At 33.9% G+C, this 18,422-nt stretch overlaps 1 protein-coding gene across 3 annotated transcripts in view; it reads right to left on the minus strand.

Moving 5' to 3' along the window:
• The window catches only part of LOC140158603 (neuronal acetylcholine receptor subunit alpha-10-like), a 54,752-nt gene that overhangs the window by 5,687 nt on the left and 30,643 nt on the right, over positions 1–18,422 (minus strand). The window contains exons 3-6 of one of the 3 annotated variants that reach the window (XM_072181762.1): positions 8,403–8,447; positions 7,122–7,166; positions 2,098–2,207; positions 462–673 (exon numbers count right to left, since the gene is read on the minus strand). In XM_072181762.1, the coding sequence (XP_072037863.1) occupies positions 462–673; positions 2,098–2,207; positions 7,122–7,166; positions 8,403–8,447 (412 nt within the window). The remainder of the gene's footprint in view (positions 1–461; positions 674–2,097; positions 2,208–7,121; positions 7,167–8,402; positions 8,448–18,422) is intronic. The other 2 variants (XM_072181760.1, XM_072181761.1) reach the window with 2 other exon arrangements.

Below are 18,422 nucleotides of genomic sequence, written 5' to 3' on the forward strand. Positions count from 1 at the left end.
TTTGAAACGGAATTTTCCAAACTAAAAAAGGCAAATTTTAATCCACTTGTGTTTTTAGAGCTTCATACAAGAGAATATAAAATCAATGTTAATTTGTTTAGCTAAATGACGCATTCCCCACATTGTACACCAGTACATCCAATTGTTCACTTCGCCACTCGTAATTACAGTGGCAACATTACAACAATAATTACAAAACCTGAATTCCCTAGTTCTAATCATTAAAATCAATTTACAAGCGCTAGAAATAGACAACAACACTCACGACTAAACATATTAAGTGGTCGAGTCAGGTTTGTGATAATGTATTAGAAACAAGAATGTACAACATAACATACTCTCAATAATTAAGCTTATGTGGTCCATATCAACATTATATAATGTTTTCACTCTCCTGGGTTTTCAAACAAGCTACATAATTGTCAAAGGTTATACTTTAAGGAACAAGAAAGATAGCTAACCTGATTTTTTTTTCATTTGTACTTGGTTTCCTAGATATGCCCAAGGGCCAAACTTTAGATGACACGTCTGTCTGTCGAATGGGAAAAATGTAATGTCCAATTTACAGGAGCTGTGGAAGATGGCAGGGGCTGCCCAGAAAACTTGACCATGATGGTTAACGATGGCACTGGTCATCATCACGCCTGTTCCTGGTTCCTTGTTTACGTCAGCACTGCAAGAAAATTAAACTCATAATGAAATATTTAACCTTGTCCAAATGTTTTCTCCGCGACACTCATCATCATCGGCTTTTCAAATAATGCAATTTTACTGTAGCCTGGATGACCAAATGTCACATTTTTCGTTCGTGTATATGTAAGTGTTTATATGATCATATTTATGTCAAATTATCTTTTTTTCAATATAATGACTGTTAACACACGCTGTAATCAGAAGATGTTGGCACTTTTTATGTATACAATTTCCTCCCTTTTTACTTGGATTACTGCAAGAATAATAGTTGGCAAAATATAATGGTAGTAGATGATGCTTTATATCGTGGGAGTTTATCATATTTGTCATGCAGCCTTTGATTATAATGAAATGAGCACATGATGAAAAGATAAATAAAATTAAAGCACAAAATATCACTAGGTATAAGGCTGTTGCTAACAATTCCATGACAAGATGTGCAATAATTTAGAATACGTCAAAAATTTAAAAGATATGAATTTAGATAAAGTAGTACCATTTTCATATGTATGAAAATGTGATATTTATTAGGAAATTTCCCAAGGCAGGGATTCCTGTCGCTCCTGTTTCGCTCATCCTTTGTATCGAGAGTATAAGCACTTGAAATGAATCGGTGTGAAAGAACGACAATGATCTAAGAAAATATTGAAGAAGCTTGGTTCATCCTGGAGGTATAAGACACAGGTCGACAACCGTATCCTCCGTCCCTTAGGTGTAATAAATATCATGCTAAATGATATATAGGATTGCCTTTATTATTTAACCATCAAAATGTATTGTCAAAACGCTCCGATACGGCTTGTATTGCCCAGGAGTGGGTAATATTTATGTATTGTGAATGATGCATGGGCTCTCAAAAGAGCCGACATTCCTAGAGCGATTGAAATGAATTTCTCTTTTCTTTAATTCTTTATGATATTATAACTGAGTCTAATCCAGACACCTGTACGGTATGTGATTGGTAACATCAATTGTGCTGATATTTGTTTGGATATTCTTATCAACAATGCGTTTCATTCTTATTTTGTATTTTTGTGCTTGACATAATGTGTTCAATCAATTTATATAGGGCATCCAATTTATATTCGTGATACTAGGTATTGTCAGTGACAGGATGAATTTTGTACCTACAAATAAAACCCTTCACAAGGCTTTACCAAGCGTGCGTATTAAAGTGCCGAAGCTCAACTAATGTTGAATTCTGATCCTAATTCTACCCTTGATTCAATTATAAACCATACACATTTTCCGCTACCTCATAACCTTAGAAATTCCTGCAGTATGTGGAATCGTAGGTGATGGAATAGAGATGCTAACGATACCGACTGAAGATACTCCATAAAAGCATTTCAGTGACAAACATAATTAAGCTTTGATATTTTATAACATTGAAATTGTCCTTACCTATTGTATAACACTGTATCAGGAATCCAAATCTTTGTTGTTGGAATATTAATTGTTGTTATGTTATCATAGTCAGCTGGGTCCCAAATTAGGTAGGAATCGTTCCAGCGCTGTTTGAATAAATATTGCAGGAAAAATTGTCAATTTCATCAAGTATTTACTCCAATCGGAAAAGATGTAAACATTTTGAAATAATCTTGATATAAAACCAAGGTCAAATAATCATTTCATCATTCTCTCCATCCATGTCTGATAAAATACATGCATTATAGAATGAGGACGAGCAAATTAAGAAATTCATACATCAAGACTATTTCCATTAGCAAAGTTCATTCATCAAAGAATTAAGGTCATGTTCATGTAAAGAAATCATTCAATGAAAAGCCAGAAAACTTTCATAAGCATCATTCATTCAAAGAAGAAAGATAATTTTGATTGCAATAGATAAATAAATAAAAATCAAGGGCATCGTCATAAACAACAAAGAAAACCTGCAAAATGTGTTTTGCCTCCCAAGCACTGCTTTTCGTCGTATTTCATTTTTTTTAAATGCAATAATTAGAATTGTTACATGTTGTTACAAATGTAAATGGAGCAATAAAAATGGTTAATTATGTTAAAATTGTTAAATAAACAACAAACAATTAAAACTGTTAGCCACTATTTCATAATAATTATAATTATATTCTTTAATTTGAATTGAGGGTTAGCTAAAATAATTTTAATAAGGTTAATTTCAAAAATACGAATACAATAATTGAAATTTTTACAATTAAATTATTGCTCTCTATTTGCTAAATTAGAGTGAATGATAGAATTAAAGAAACAAACACGTGTTTCGTCTAAATTCTTAACCCTGGTCTTACTTTTGGTTTTGGTTACACGTTTTATTCTGGATTTCTAAACCAAACCCCTAAGCTATATAGCATTGGGTCTCCTCTATCCAGTGATACAATATTAAGTATTAGTTGTCCATATTTGACCTCACTATCATCCACTCTGACATAATATAATGTAAGTGCGCTCTCGCAAAATTGGCAATTCCTAGGTACAAAACATAAACTACACAAAAAAAGTTTCTTTATGGTTAGGAAATTTACCCACTATTAAAATCTACCAACTAAATCTGTACGTTTGCTAAATAATCGCATGCGGGTGATTGTCCTGCGCATTTTGACACCTCAATCACTACCCTACCACACTCCTGAGAAAAGATATGAATGTTTAAGTACCAAGAGGTCGACAAGTAAAAATGGCAAAGAAGCCTATATTCAATGGTTTCATTATTCCCGCCTTTTCAATTTGAATTAAAAGCATTTCCCTTGATGCATGTTGGATAGTCCTTTGCTTATTGTGGAGATGAATGATCAAAGACAAAGGTGAGTGGGTACTAAGACATTTAAGTTTTGAGAGATGGGTTTGGAAAAGGGATTCAAAACAGGTCATGATTACAGCCAGGACATCTGCATTCCTGGAAGCAGAAGGAATTGAGACACTCGAGTGGCCCTCCAGAAGCTCTGATCTTAATCCCTTGGAGAACCTTTGGGATCAGCTCAAGAGACGAGTCAACAAGAAGATAAAGGCAGATACAACTCTGGTGGGATTGCGTCGCATCGTTATCAACGAGTAGAACTGGATTGAGCAAGGTAACATTGGACGCCTCATTAGGAGCATGAGACGCCACGTGGCTGCTGTAAGGGAAGCCAACGGTGGACACGCAAAGTACTGAAAGACTGGTAAAGAAAGAGATTAATCTCATGTGAAGTTGGAAGCGGCAGTATGATGCCTGAAATGTGCTCAGCAAGTAAACAAAAATGATATCTGCATGTTTGTTGTTTTTTGTGTTCTTTTATGCTGAAAACTTGAATAGGCCTTTTTGCAATTGTTATTTTTCGACCTCGGGTTACTTTTCATATCTTTTCTCAGGAGTGTCGTAGGGTAGTGATTGAGGTGTCAAAATGCGCAGGACAATCCCCCGCATGCGATTATTTAGCAAACGTACAAAATTAGTCGCTAGATTTTAATAGTGGTTAAATTTCCTAACCATAAAGAAACTTTTTTTGCGTAGTGTATATGCTAAAATCGGATAAACGTGTAATTTCACCGGACAATTGGCTAAAAGAAATAAAATATTAGTGGACCCCCTTACCCTCTATTAAAGTTTGGTTGTTTACCCTACCATCAGGTAAGTTGGTAGATCAAAATATGGTTGTCGCTCAAATGAGCGCAATTCGGACAATTCACAATACGTTGCGCCTCTAACGGTTGCTGGGGAGAAGCCAAAATACGCAGTGCATCATGGGAAAAAGTCGACATTCAAAGCCCGCGTAACTAATACGAATACAACAGGAACATAATGTCATTGTGTGTTTAAATGGTAATATAATGATGTTACACGTGAAAGCACACTAACATAGCAATTTACAATTACAGTAAATCCATTTTCTATATATTGATTGCACGAAATCCTTTATGGAGCTGTCTTCAACATCATTTATATTATCACACTCGCGTGAAAATCCAATGGTGGCTAGAACGGCGATGTCGACCCTGAAGGTCAAAAATTGGACTGACAAGAGCAATCGCTGGCGGCGCATCGTATTATGAATCGCGAGAATTGGTGGTCCTACGATGGGCGTGAGTCATTTGGTGGTTAGTGCTTTTATTTAGTGCATTGGTGATTAATTTGAGCTAGCGTTATAGTGCACCTCAACACTTATCTCTTAGTAAGACGAGGATTAATATGACTGGCTTGAGGGGCTGTATCAAATAATGAAGGATTCATTTTAAAACATTTCATTTAAGGATTTTAGATTTTTTATTTAACATTTTAAGACGTTGAAATTGTTTGAATTTCAGATTATAATTATGACAATTATAATTCCTAAATCTTAAGTTATGTAATATTTTCTATAATCTACGTATAAATACTAACACTAGCAATCAATTTATACATTCCAATAAAATAAACAGCTATCCAAAAACTATCTAAACGAACATAACAAGAAAACAAATCAACAAAAATATTTTAACCGAGTTAGTATTTGATTAGTAGTTGTAAATTTATATGAATATTAACACAAAAAATATTATTCAAATATATGAAAACGTCTGATTATAGTATAAGTAGAAGAAATATATTGAGTTACATGCTTTGTAGCATCTTATTGTCATGCACTAAAACTGATCAGATTATAATACATGCAGGAGAATACATGCACTTTAAAATAAAATTAATGAATGCAGAAGAAAAAACTTTTGAAATATCAATATCCAATATGCAATAAAAATGTCATGCAAGGCACTTCTTTCAATCAAATTGCAAAGTATGTTAATAACACCCCGTATTATGTGAAGTTGAATAAACGAGGATGAGTGATGCAAAGTGCGAAGAGATATCTCAAGAGATGGAGAGAGAAAAAAATCATGCAATATAATATGCAAAAGTGCTGAGACATGCATTATAAAGTGATGAGAAGTGCGCATGCGTGATGTGACATTTTCTTACGATGATGGGAAGCAAGAAATGTGTTTTAATTAGCCACATACTGAAAAATTTAAAGACCTTTTATTTATATCTGTCTTCTAAACTGTGGAATTATTCAGGATTAGCAAGCAATCAAGGCGTCTGAGTTGATTAGTGTTCAATCATCTGTTTGAAAATTTCACAAAAGTGATTTCCTATTAATATACTTTTAAGTGCAAATTAACATTCTTTTCATATTGATTATCAATCATTCTCGGTCTTTTTCAGAATGCAAAAGATTAAAAAAGGAGTAGATAAGTACATAATATGATGTTGTGTGTATGACAGCTGATTAGACACATTATCAGTATTCGATAAAACCAGAGGCGAGGGCAAATCTTTGCCCTATTGCTAAGCATGCCCACGGATAAACATCTCAAAATGCAGTGCTATTGACGATATATCTCAATTCAAGCGCAGCTCGCAAAGACATTCTTCTGTCAAGATGTGTGTGCTTAGGTTTGGGTTTGTTCTTAGTGAATAAAAGGAAAAGTGGGTTTTCTTACTTGAATTATTTGTGCGTCATTGTAATCATCATCAAGCATATTCATATCGCATTCAATTAGTGCAAAATGCTCCCGGGCAAACGTAAAACACGAAAAAGCATTCGAATTGGTAAGCATGCTTTTAACATTCACTCTCAACCCTTTCCTATATAATAGAGTGTAGTGTTTGCTTTTGTAAAATTATGAATCTTTATACCATACTTCAAAGCTTTTATAAGTGACATAATTGTATTTACTTTTCATAATAGGATCTGTTGAAACAGGTTGCTTCAATTAATCTATATTTACAAAGGCAAGGCTTCAATCAGTTTAATAATTTAAAATAAGTCGTTCAAATATTAATTTGAGTATTAAGCTAATCAGCACGCAATATGAGGTTAATGGTGGTTTGTGAGTGGCTCAAAATATTCATCTGTCATTAGATTATTAACAGATGTTGGAAGATCATTTTAGTTAATACAAATTGGAATATAAGGTATGAATTGCCTTTGATAAAATGCTATTGAGATTTGATGCACACATGCCTCAAATCAAATATGAAAGTAACTGGCCTCTCTTGAGCTCCTCTATTCATTAGCGCATCTTAATTTCAAGTTACTCAAACAATCATAATAAAAGCTGTTTACATTTAATACAACTGCCGTGTGATTCGATATTGAGGAGGTGCCAATTTAACAAAGGGAGCCGTATGGGTCATGCAATTTGGTACTAGAGCTGGCATTCATCATAATATAGGTACGAAATTCTCTTATCAAATTGTCTTTGTATTATTGGTTAGTACTCGCAGGTGAAAGGTGCCGTTTAATAAGTAAAAATACTTAGCTTAGAGGAGGTTCAACAGGATATTAATAAGGCGTGGGAAACTGATGTTGTTAAAAACCAGAGGCCAGGGCACAAAGCCTAGGGATTAGAGCCCATTGATCAATGTAGTAGTGGTAGTAGAAAGTAGTAGAGGATGTTTGAGGTACTTGCTTTATTATGAATACTATTACCTGCTCCAACCATATTGCCGTTGTCAAGATTTGATTGCGTTCATCCTGATCGATGTAGTGGTTGCATTTCACATTCACACCCACGTACGACAACAGCGCGGTAGAGATGTAGGTAGTGGTAGTGGTTTGGAGAAGAAACAGCAGGGTGCATTATCAATTGGTCAATCGCATACGTCAAAACGTACGCCACATACGTCAAAACGTACGTTGTATTTAAAATGTATGAAAACAAGGGGTGTTTTTGTGGTTTTTCACGATGAATTTGGCAAACAGATGGCATGAAAAGATAAAAGACAAGACAAGACGGTAACAGTAACGAGTAAATTGTACCGGTAAGTGACGAAAAGACGACGTTAAAGCCCCATTTTAAAGTCTGAGCATCGATATTTATTTCCTACCAATTAGTTGAAAATTATAGTGCTTTCCAAATATAATAAAGAATTCTGTAAATCAGATAAAGCCCCAAGCTTGATAGCATCGAATTGTGTAAACCTCGTAATGAAATTATCGAGGTAGGCTTTTGTATTTAATAAAAGGCTAAGTTCTAAGTAAGTGGCCAAAAACATTAAAAGTGATTAATACATTATAATTTGATATTACGTAGTAGGGAACAAAGATCTTACTATAAATGCGCAGTCTTTCTTTATTGGCTTCTTAGTAAACGAAGACAGATGTATTTGATACATGTGAAATGTATTACATTGGCTACAGATTGCGTATAAACCCATTGCAGCAAAGGACATACCTCAATTGTGATGAAAAACAAGCTCGGAGCGAAAAGTAGGGCGCCATGCAGGCGGACGTATAGCCTACTATTCACATATTACCATGAAAATCTTGACCTGTGTTTGAATCTTAATTTATTTTTTCTACCACTAGGATTTATCATTTAATCAGTCACGAAAAAGACAAAGTGTGATGTAATGAAAGAGCTTGAGAGGATAGGTTTTATGACGAGGCACGCCTTTGCTACATTGGGGATATGCGAGGTGAGTATGCACGCTCATGAAGAACGCGTGGCAAAAATCTGCAATTTGTGGAGTTACTGAACAATATGACACAGTGCGAGCTGGTAGTGTCATTACATTAGATTTACGTGCTGAAACAAATAAGTTTTACATATTGATTCTCACAAAAACATATAATTTATTCATACTACATATGAATAAATCTATATAGTCATAGAAATATATGAATAAGCTAATAATACTGTACACCACAGTTACGATCTACGGTACATCTTGCATAAACAGGTGGTATAGAATAGGGTTTCATTTATACCTGCTCTAATTGTGTGACGGTTGTTAACACTTGATTAACCTCATCCTGGGGGAAGATAATGGTATAAAATAAAAACAGAAAATACAGAGAAACCAAACAACAAAACGACAAACATCAAAATAGTTTTGAAGGTCATAACCGTAAGAACTGGAAGACTGTCAAAGGAGTTTGACCTCAACTAAAACAATAAGAGAAAAGATTGCGTAAGTGGAAAAAACGGGGTGACTATAAATAGTATATAATAATAGAAAGTTATTGTTAGATAAACTAAAGAAAACACAATAAATTGATAAAACACAGAGTTCAGTTAATGGGTAGAATAATATTAACAAATTGTGGGTAAAATGCATAATTGGCGATTTAGTGTATATTGTAGACATACACTATCAATTCTTTTTTAGTTGGAGATCCAGTAATAGAAACGTACATTGATGTACTAATTCTAAACAATATGTTTTCTGTGGTGACATAAGAAATATTTATAGGGGAAAGCATTATCCTGTACAATGCGTATTTTAATTAAATATATACAATATGCAGAAGATAAATATCGTATCATGTTCATAATAAGTACACATCTTCATTTGTCTATCATCACAACAATATGATATTATTGGTAGGTACAAAAACATTGTAAATTAAAAACAAATTCCTTTCAAAATAAAAAAGTCTTGTATTGAAAATGTGTGCTGCAACTGACAGCGCATAAGTTGCAACAATATCTCTGCATGTAATGCGTGCGTCTTCGTTTTTCTTTTTTATTTAGCAAACACAATACAACATATCTTATAATTACTATTGACCTGTTTCGTTTTACTTGCAACATACGAATTAGGCCAATCAAATTAAGGAAAATCAGGACTTAACCCATCACTAATTGCAACAGAAACTATTTAATACCATTAATTTCAGAAAAGTATATTAAAGAAAAATATCAAAGGTCACCAAAAGTCCAAGTAGTGTAACAGTGTCTAATTTGCATACTCCGAAATGGCCCGGATGCATGGGTGAAAATTGGACAAATCTTGTTTAAAACCATACCAATGTCTTGTTCTAATTATTAGGATTCAGAAAAAGTATAGTTTGACCAGTCTCCGACATACAGTTCTTGAGTTATAGGCATAAAGGTCAAAGGTCAAATTTTGGGGTCCACAGTCGTTTACAATTGAAATATGCTCCAATTTTAATCCAACTAGTCTCAATTGTTCCTTGGACAAAATAGGTCAATGTCAACAGCGCTCAATGGAATTCGATCATCTTTGCCATGTTACCAAGGTAACAAAATACCTGAGATATAGCAAACTATTCTTTTTTTAGATGTTTATGCAAGCGGAGCAATATGAAACCATTTTGATCAAAATCGGAGCATTTTTCAATTTTAGTCCCCCTGTGGAATCCAAATTTTACCATTTGACCTTCCCTCTAACTCCCTCGTAGATAGGTCAAACTATATTACTGAATTCTTATGACGAAAGGAATCCATTGGTATGGTTTTTAACAACAATTGACCAAATCTGAAATTTCACCCCTGCATAAGCGGCCACTTTGGATTTTTACAAATTAGGCACTGTTCCACTACTTGGACTTTTGGGGACTTTTAACATGTTCTTTAATATACTTTTCTGAAATGAATGGTGATTAAATGGTTTCTGTTGCAATTAGTGGTGGGTGATTTTTTAATTTGATTGGCCTAAATACGTTATGTAAAATGACGTGTGCTGCTGGAGTCGAACAGAAAGTTGCTAACATATTTCTATCATTCGTAATTCGTAATAATGTAAAGATAACAATATTCAAAATGTCGCATTCCTGCACTTCTTATCGTGTGTTCTAAATTTTCTTTTGACCTCAAATATTTTGCCACTCACAGATCAATAAAAATGAAAGGGAAATGAGACACGATACGGTTTCATGTCTGATGTGATAGAAAAAACACCAAAAGTCAATATTTTACAGCAGGTGGTACAGATTCACTTTTATCAACGGGACTGCACACGAAGCAATTCCAATAAAACAACAAATGTAAAGTTGATTATAAAAATATTAATATGACTTTAAGAAGACATGTTTTTAAACAATCGCGTCCCTTATATACCAGCTACTCAGTTTAATTACCTTTTCAGAAGAAGCAAAATCACAGAGACACAGAAAGTGGAATAAGTACATTAATACTTCGCGAGGGATTAGCAAAATTAATGCTTTTTATGTGGTGACGCAGGAAGTGGAACAGTGTTTGGAAGCCTTAAAAAGGTTATGTACTTTTTTGTGGTATTTTCTTACACCAGTAGAAGACAAAAATCAGATCATTCCACTAGACGATTAAACACCTGCCGGATAAGTCAAATAAGCAAAATTGTACACAAAATGTGCACGTATTTCGTTATCTCAGAATGTAAATATTTTTTTAAATATAATCATAATTCCGCCAAATTTATTTCAGATTTTCTAATCGAATGGTCTCTAGAACGATTCAAAAGGTTCTTTCTTAAAAACGATCACATAGTGTACGAAAACGGTATAATTTAACAATTTAAAGTACACTAGTTCCACACAATACTAGACTTCGTATTACCCCCTTTACAACAATCCACTGCACCCCATAATGATGTCATACTATTTGATTTGCCTCTCTTAGCATGCATACCATGCAATAATTTCATTTCCCGAAGCGTATTTGACTGAACCTACTTTCCATAATGTACACAAAGTATTGCTTTTCCCCAGATACGCCGTTCTTTTCACAAAAGGAACGAAAGAAAAGATGTGCCTTTCTACCTGTCGCATGTAATTGCACCCGTTTTTTGGTCATTCCTTATACCGTGAACTAAATGATGGCTAGAGTTTCGTATACCAGCCACGGGCTGACAAGACGGTACATTTAGACAGCCAGTGCGACAGACAAAATGATTTTTGTAGCTTTTAGGGGAGAAAAACAAGTAAAAACAGAAGCAAATGGTTGCGATTAGAATCTCAGCCAAAGGCCAAACCTATCAGACGAATAGTACCATGTCATTTCTCATATATACTACTGGCTATTACGTAACCTTTTCCCGTAATTAGCTTGCTCTATGTTGTTCCTTCTCAACATTCATATATAATTGATAAATGTCGTTAAAGTTATCCAAATAATCTAATAAAAGTTATCCAAATATTTCATACACACTAACCTAGTAATTGGCAAGTAATGGAATATAAGAATATTACTTTATTGATTTTTATTCGCGTTGGTTTTCTACAAAGAATGTTATCAACGTAACCCGGGCAACGTAACTACAATGCCGGAAATAATGTGTTTGAACATCTACTCTAATTCCCATGTTTTTCTTAGTATAATCAGGAAAGTTGAGATAGACCTCTATCTCAACTTTCCTGGTATAATGCTTACGCTACATGGGTCATTGGAAACAAGGAATTATAATAGTGTTGCCCCAATCTTCACCTTACGCATACCCCTCCCATTTTCCTACCAAACAATGTTGGGTGGAGATATGGAGAATTTCGAACAATGATATCTACAACTGTAGTTCATTCAATTACTTTGAATTAATTTGGTTAAGTTTTACAAAGAGTAAATTTATTTGTCTATCTGTATGAATTTGAATGTAAATCACCATTCAGCCATTTTGGCTGCTATTTGAGTGCTTTTATTACCTATTAATATAATAGATCTCATTGTCGACAAAAGAACATAACTGACATTGATTGATATAATTAATATGCAAATCAGCAATGCGATAATAATAAGATGAGAGAATAAGGAAGATAGAGATGAGATAATACAGAATAAGAACAAGATACAATTTTATGACAACCTATTGATTTCACTAGATTTCAACAACTCTAATGTATAATAGATATGACACCCACACAAAGCTTAAACATTGTCATCATCATCATCATCATCATCCACTGAGTGTTTTTTTAAAGTCCAATTACATCAAAAACCCTGACCTAAATTTCATTTTTAATAGACAGAAATGGGGCATTGATGGTATCACATCGAACGAGCGAGCGGCGGTTTGTATACCTGAGACAAGATATGATTACTTGGTGTTCAGTAAGCGTAAATTGCAAAGGTGTGATGAAACAGAGATCTCCTATCTAGACAGGGTCCGACACATTTCAATTGTTTTGAACTCCCTTCTGTAGTTTACAATATCCACACCATTTTTCCATGATTATTAATATTTCAAGGACTCTCTCAAGAACCACTTTACCAAATATCGGGCTTGTTTGTACACCTTAGAATCAATTTCCCTGGTTAATTTCAAATAAAAATCATGAATATAAAAGTTCTGGTATTATTATTTTTGTGAAATGTTTACTTATTTCTTTAATAAGCTGTCTGCACTTTGCATCCGGATGTGAAGGGTAAAGGAGCTACTACTAAGGAGCCCTTCTTTTATCAAAGTGCTTGGAAATGCCATTACATTCATTCTGTGTAAATATAAGTCTCTTCGCAAATCCTTATGTACCGTAATATACCGTTTTATTTATGGTGGGGAACTGTTCAATACATTGTTTGGTGAAATATTTATATTGGCGAAAGGTGTTTGTAAGATGTGCTATTGCTGCGGATTGCCGAGCGGATTACTGCTTATCGAGTTTCTAAAACAAGTGTTGTGGTAATTAATAATTCATCACCGGTTTCCAGGGTTATGATCTCTACGGTGATTTTATCTTTAATTCTTTATGAACTGTGTCAATTTATTTTCTATATTAAATGTTAATGGCAAGGACTCTTTGGTATTTACGATGTGACAGATTCGCCATTATTTTGGTTATTATGAATAATGTAACAGTCTACTCGCAGATATGGTATTATCATATTCAATCAGGATCTTGCAAACAGGCCTTTGTAGTTACGACATATTTACAACCTTTAAATGTGATTTGCAGAGTATTTAAAAATCAAATACATGTATATTGGAACCGTGCCGTTTTGAAACAATTATAAAATTATATAAATTATTAATTAGCAGGTACTTGAAAGGGAATATAATGGTATTAATCTTGCCATTTTCCTTGGTCAAGACTTAAATCTTAGAGTGATTTAAAAAAATGTTGATCGTTTTATGATAGGTTTGAAGACAAAATTCGATCATCAAATGTTACTATTGAAATATAAATGTTAGTCCTGGATCATGCTATTGTGACATCATTGCGCATGAGACGCTAAAAAATATTTCTTTTGAATGGTATAAGTCCAATGGTTAATAATCGAAATAAATTCACAGGATTTATGAGAGGTTACAAAGCGCATAACAGATTCCTTCTGCAAAAATGTGTAATTTTCCTATTAGTTTGGTTGTCTCATGGAAATAAGAGAATTCTCTTATTTCCATGGTTGTCTCGGTAGTCAGTGATAATTTCAGATTGATGGCTTTACAATGGACGTGTGATCCTGAAACAAAAATACTGACTTAATATGAAAACCGTTCTTGACCTTTACGAAGTAGTGTATAACGACTTCAATCATAACATTTTTAATTTGACGCGGAGGTAAACATTATATTTAATTGCATTGTTAGAGTTTAATTTGAGTTTTAAATTAGTAATACTAATAGTTTACAAAAGTAATTGGTGGCGGTCGGTCATTACGTTACAGCTAGCTATGACTGTTTTATAAGACACTGAAGAACGCCCAACCTATGATGTAAACATCAATAAAGTACATTATCCATACTTTACTTTCCTGGACTGTTTATGTCATCCCTGGTGCGTTATGTTATGCATACAGCCGAATATCAGAGTCATTTGTATTCACGTTTTCCTGTGAATAAATCAACCAAAATTCCTCTATGGTGAAGCTTGTTTGGAAAGGAAAACCGACAAAAACTGAATATTCTGATTTACGTATGTCTTGTTTGTCCAATAAAGTACAGGGAATTTGCAGTCAAAGTGCCTTAAACAAAGCGGTCAAGAATAAGTCTCGTATTGTCATAGTAAACCGTACGAGTTGATGAAGGACAGGAGGTGCTTACATGACATGTTTTCTGTCATCAGATCTAATCACTCTCCTAACTTCAAATTTCCATCAAACCAATGTTCATTATCATTTCATTTACCTACATGTGTTAACTCAAAATTCAATATCGTATAATTTAATAAATATAACTGAAATATTAATGTTGCATATTCTATTCTGTGTTGTGGGTGGATCACCTCATCATCACACGGTGAACATTATTAGTTGTGCATTCACCTTCTAACGATTATTATAGCCTTGGGCGAAGTGAAGACATATCGGAATCTGACAACATAATTGGTTTATTCAGGTTGAACCAAAACAAATTGTACTCATATATCGAAAGGAAATGTCTTGAACAGTTTCGATCAGGTCTGTAATAAACATAGTAATTGTATTTAAAAAAATATTTTTCATCTTTTATTCTTGTTCGATTGTATTGGAAAATACATTTTCCGTAGCCCATCAAATATTGTCGTTTTGTGTCCGTCAAAGTAGGGATACACGTGTGTTTCAAAAAGCAATTTTTTACTGCTATACTTATATCAATAAGACATATTTTGTCAATTTTAGAATGGTATCATTATCATATCAAATACGTCCTGACTGTTTCAGTTTAAATACATGTACTTTGGGGTGAAGCTACTATGAGTATGATTGATACAACAGTAGTTGCAGCACGAGGTTTCTATCAAGTGCCTCACAATTTAAAAATAGGTCAATGAAGCAACATCATAGAATACCTATATCTTACCAGTATCAACTAAGCGACGCCTTTCATTTTTTCTTCCGTCATTCCCACTTGATGCCTTCCAAGTAATTATTAGACTACTCTGTAGTCCACTTGCCCATTGTGCATACTCTGGATATTGTATTTAAGCTTAAAACTCTGATTTAATTAATGTGTGCACAATTGATAGATTTTCAAAACTGATCTTTTCAGTCACCGTAAACCCTCTGTTTGTTAGCTTTCCAAGTCAGTGGACTACTGACTTTGACTTGCGGTTAACATTTTTAACACGGGACTCTATGGAGAGGTCGGCCAATTTCTGGCCTAACTAAAATTGGTCATGATGTAATGCATCTTTAAATGAATCTGGCTTGTGGTTGGTCGCCCAGATCTCGTTATTGTTTAAATCCTCTCGGCACGTACCATTACCATTAACTATACATGGTACTCAACTATCTATGGAATGCGGCGCTTTTGTGCTGGCGCGAAAGTTGGTGGATGAACGTACGCATTTAGCGCGTATTGTACCACCATGCTTAGTCTTGTGATTAGATTTGATTGATAAACAAGTATGATTGACAGTGTGTTTTAGAGAACGAAGTCCCGGGGTAAAGTTCTGCTTAAAAGTGAAAGTCCATAGTCGATTTTTAACTCGAGACTTTCGCGATTAATAATTCTGGTAGATTCTAAAATCAGAATTGTTCAGTATTGAAGTGCCAATATAATTATGACATTATGATATGTCGCATTCAATAATATAAGCCTACGTACATTTTACTTTTACTGTCACTAATATAATTATATAAACTTTTTCATCAATTTATACTAGTATTTTGATGTAATAAATATCAGTATAATTTCGAGTTCAACTGAATGCTTTCATCATGATCAATAACATGCTTTTATTTATCAAAATTCGACTATGGCATAGTCTAAGTAATTATGTGCCTGCCTTTTCTGAAGCTCCCGTATTCATATTTTCCCAGGTGGCTTGCTTTAATATCACTTGATCCAATACTAGGCACGTTAGTACTTATTTGAAAACACTTCTCATTCAGATTTCAAACCTATAGGCATTACAAAGTTGAAATCTAACATTTCTTTGGATAATTTAAAGGATTATCCATAGCAGCAATTGGCTTCATCAACTTATAATGTAAGTAGGGCAATTACTAAGAGCCGCTCATTTTGAGAAACAACACGGTATTTTAGACGGCAATACTTCTAGAAAGATACCTATTAGTAATAAATTTGATATAATCATTGAGGCCTGGAGTAGTATTTATAATGTTTTTGCAATAGAGCTGAATACAGGTCGTTTATCTTACCAGTTAAATAAAGCTTGTTTTGTCATTAAGGAATCTAGTATGTTAGCACTAACTATAACCAGAACACGAGTGTCATTGGATTCTATGTCGATCAAAGGCAGAGTTGCTTTAAGACAGATTGTCGAATGTTTCCTATAAAATCAATGGGCTAGTGGCAGTCTTGTGACAATCTAAGAATAATGAAAGAACTTAATCAAGAATAATGAAAGCATTTGGAGACGTTTTTACCCAATCCTTTCTTATTAATCCTGATCGTTAATGCAGATAAAACATGTCGTTTGATTAATTAAAGCTTTGATAGATATATACATTGTATTTAGATTGGCTAGTGGTAGTGGTGGCATTATGAGGTCCATAGATTTATGATTAGTGTGAATGTATTGTGTATAAATACAGAACATAAGACCTGTTCTACCATCGTACCAAGTTTAGCGTCAGAAGCTAAAGAAGTAGTACAAGCTTTTTTTAAATGCTTTCTTAATAAAAAAAAAAACCTTTTAATTTTAAAAATGGGCTATGCGTGAGAATGCATAAGGTGAAATAATCCTTCCAGCGTGCCTTTGTATTTGTCCATATATTTAACGCAAACAAGACAACATCATAATTGTATTACCTTTCTCTGCTGTCAATTTCGTTTTCACACTCAGATCTTTATATTGTGAAATGACGTGCGCTGTTAAAGGTGAACCGAACGTTACCAAAATATTTCTAACATTCGCAAGTGTGTTAAAAATGTAAATCTAATGGTACCAACATATCACATTCCTGCATGTCTTATCGTGTGTTCTAAATTTTCTTTTGACCTCAAATTATTTGCCACACACAAGTCTATAAACATGAAAGGGAAATGAGAGACGATGTAGTTTCATGTCTGATGTGGTAGGACAAACACAAAAAGTCAATATTTTACTGCAGCTGGTAGAGATTTTCTTTTGTCAACGGGATTGTACACGAAGCAATTCCAATAAAACAACAAATGTATATTTGATGATAAAAAGAATATTAATATGACTCTAAAGAAGACATGTACCCAAACAATCAAGTTCCTTATATATCAGCTCCTCATTTTAATTCTCTTGTCAAAAGAAGAAAAAATGCTTTTTTTCTGCGGAGATACAGAAAGTGGAAAGAGTATTATGCTTGGCGAGATATTAACAAATGATTTGTATGTGGTGACGCAGGAATATGAAAGCACACACTGTGTTCAGAAGCTATGAAAAGGTTATTTGTACTTTTTTGTAGTATATTCTTACAACAGTAGATGACAGAAATCAGATCATTCGACTTGATGATTTAGCACCTGCCGGATGAGTCAAATAAACAAAGTCGTACACAAAATGTGATATCATATTTATGTACTATAGTCATATTATTCTGCAAAATTTATTTCAGATTTTCAGATTTGAATAGTATTTGGAACGATTCAAATAGTTCTATTTTCTTTTGTACACGATCCCATGTGTATGAAACAAGTAAGCATATTTTCAACAATTAATAGTACACTAGAATGGCAGCCACACAATACTAGACTTCGTATATCACCCCCTTTGCAACAATCCATTGCCCCCCATAATGATGTCATACTATTTGATTTGCCTCTCCTAGCATGCATACTATGCAATAATTTCATTTCCCGAAGCATTTTCGAAAGAACCCACTTTCCATAATGTATACACAAAGTATTGCCTATCCCCAGAAATGCCATTCTTTTTCACAAATGGAACAAAAGCAAATATGTGACATGATACCTGTCGCATGTAATTTTACCCGTTTTAGGTCATTTATCATACCCTGAACTAAATGATGGCTAGGGTCTCGTATACTAACAGCCAATAAGACACAAAATTATTTTTGTAGCTTCTAGTAAAGAAAAACAAGCACAAATAAAAGCAAATGGTTCGGATTGGAATCTTAGCCAAAGGCCAAACCTATCAGATGAATAGCGTCATGTCATTTCTAAGTTTCCCGCCATTATCTTGCTCTGTGTTATTGTT

The sequence above is a fragment of the Amphiura filiformis genome, chromosome 8 (genome assembly GCF_039555335.1).
Source record: "Amphiura filiformis chromosome 8, Afil_fr2py, whole genome shotgun sequence".
Taxonomy (NCBI): Eukaryota; Metazoa; Echinodermata; class Ophiuroidea; order Amphilepidida; family Amphiuridae; genus Amphiura; species Amphiura filiformis.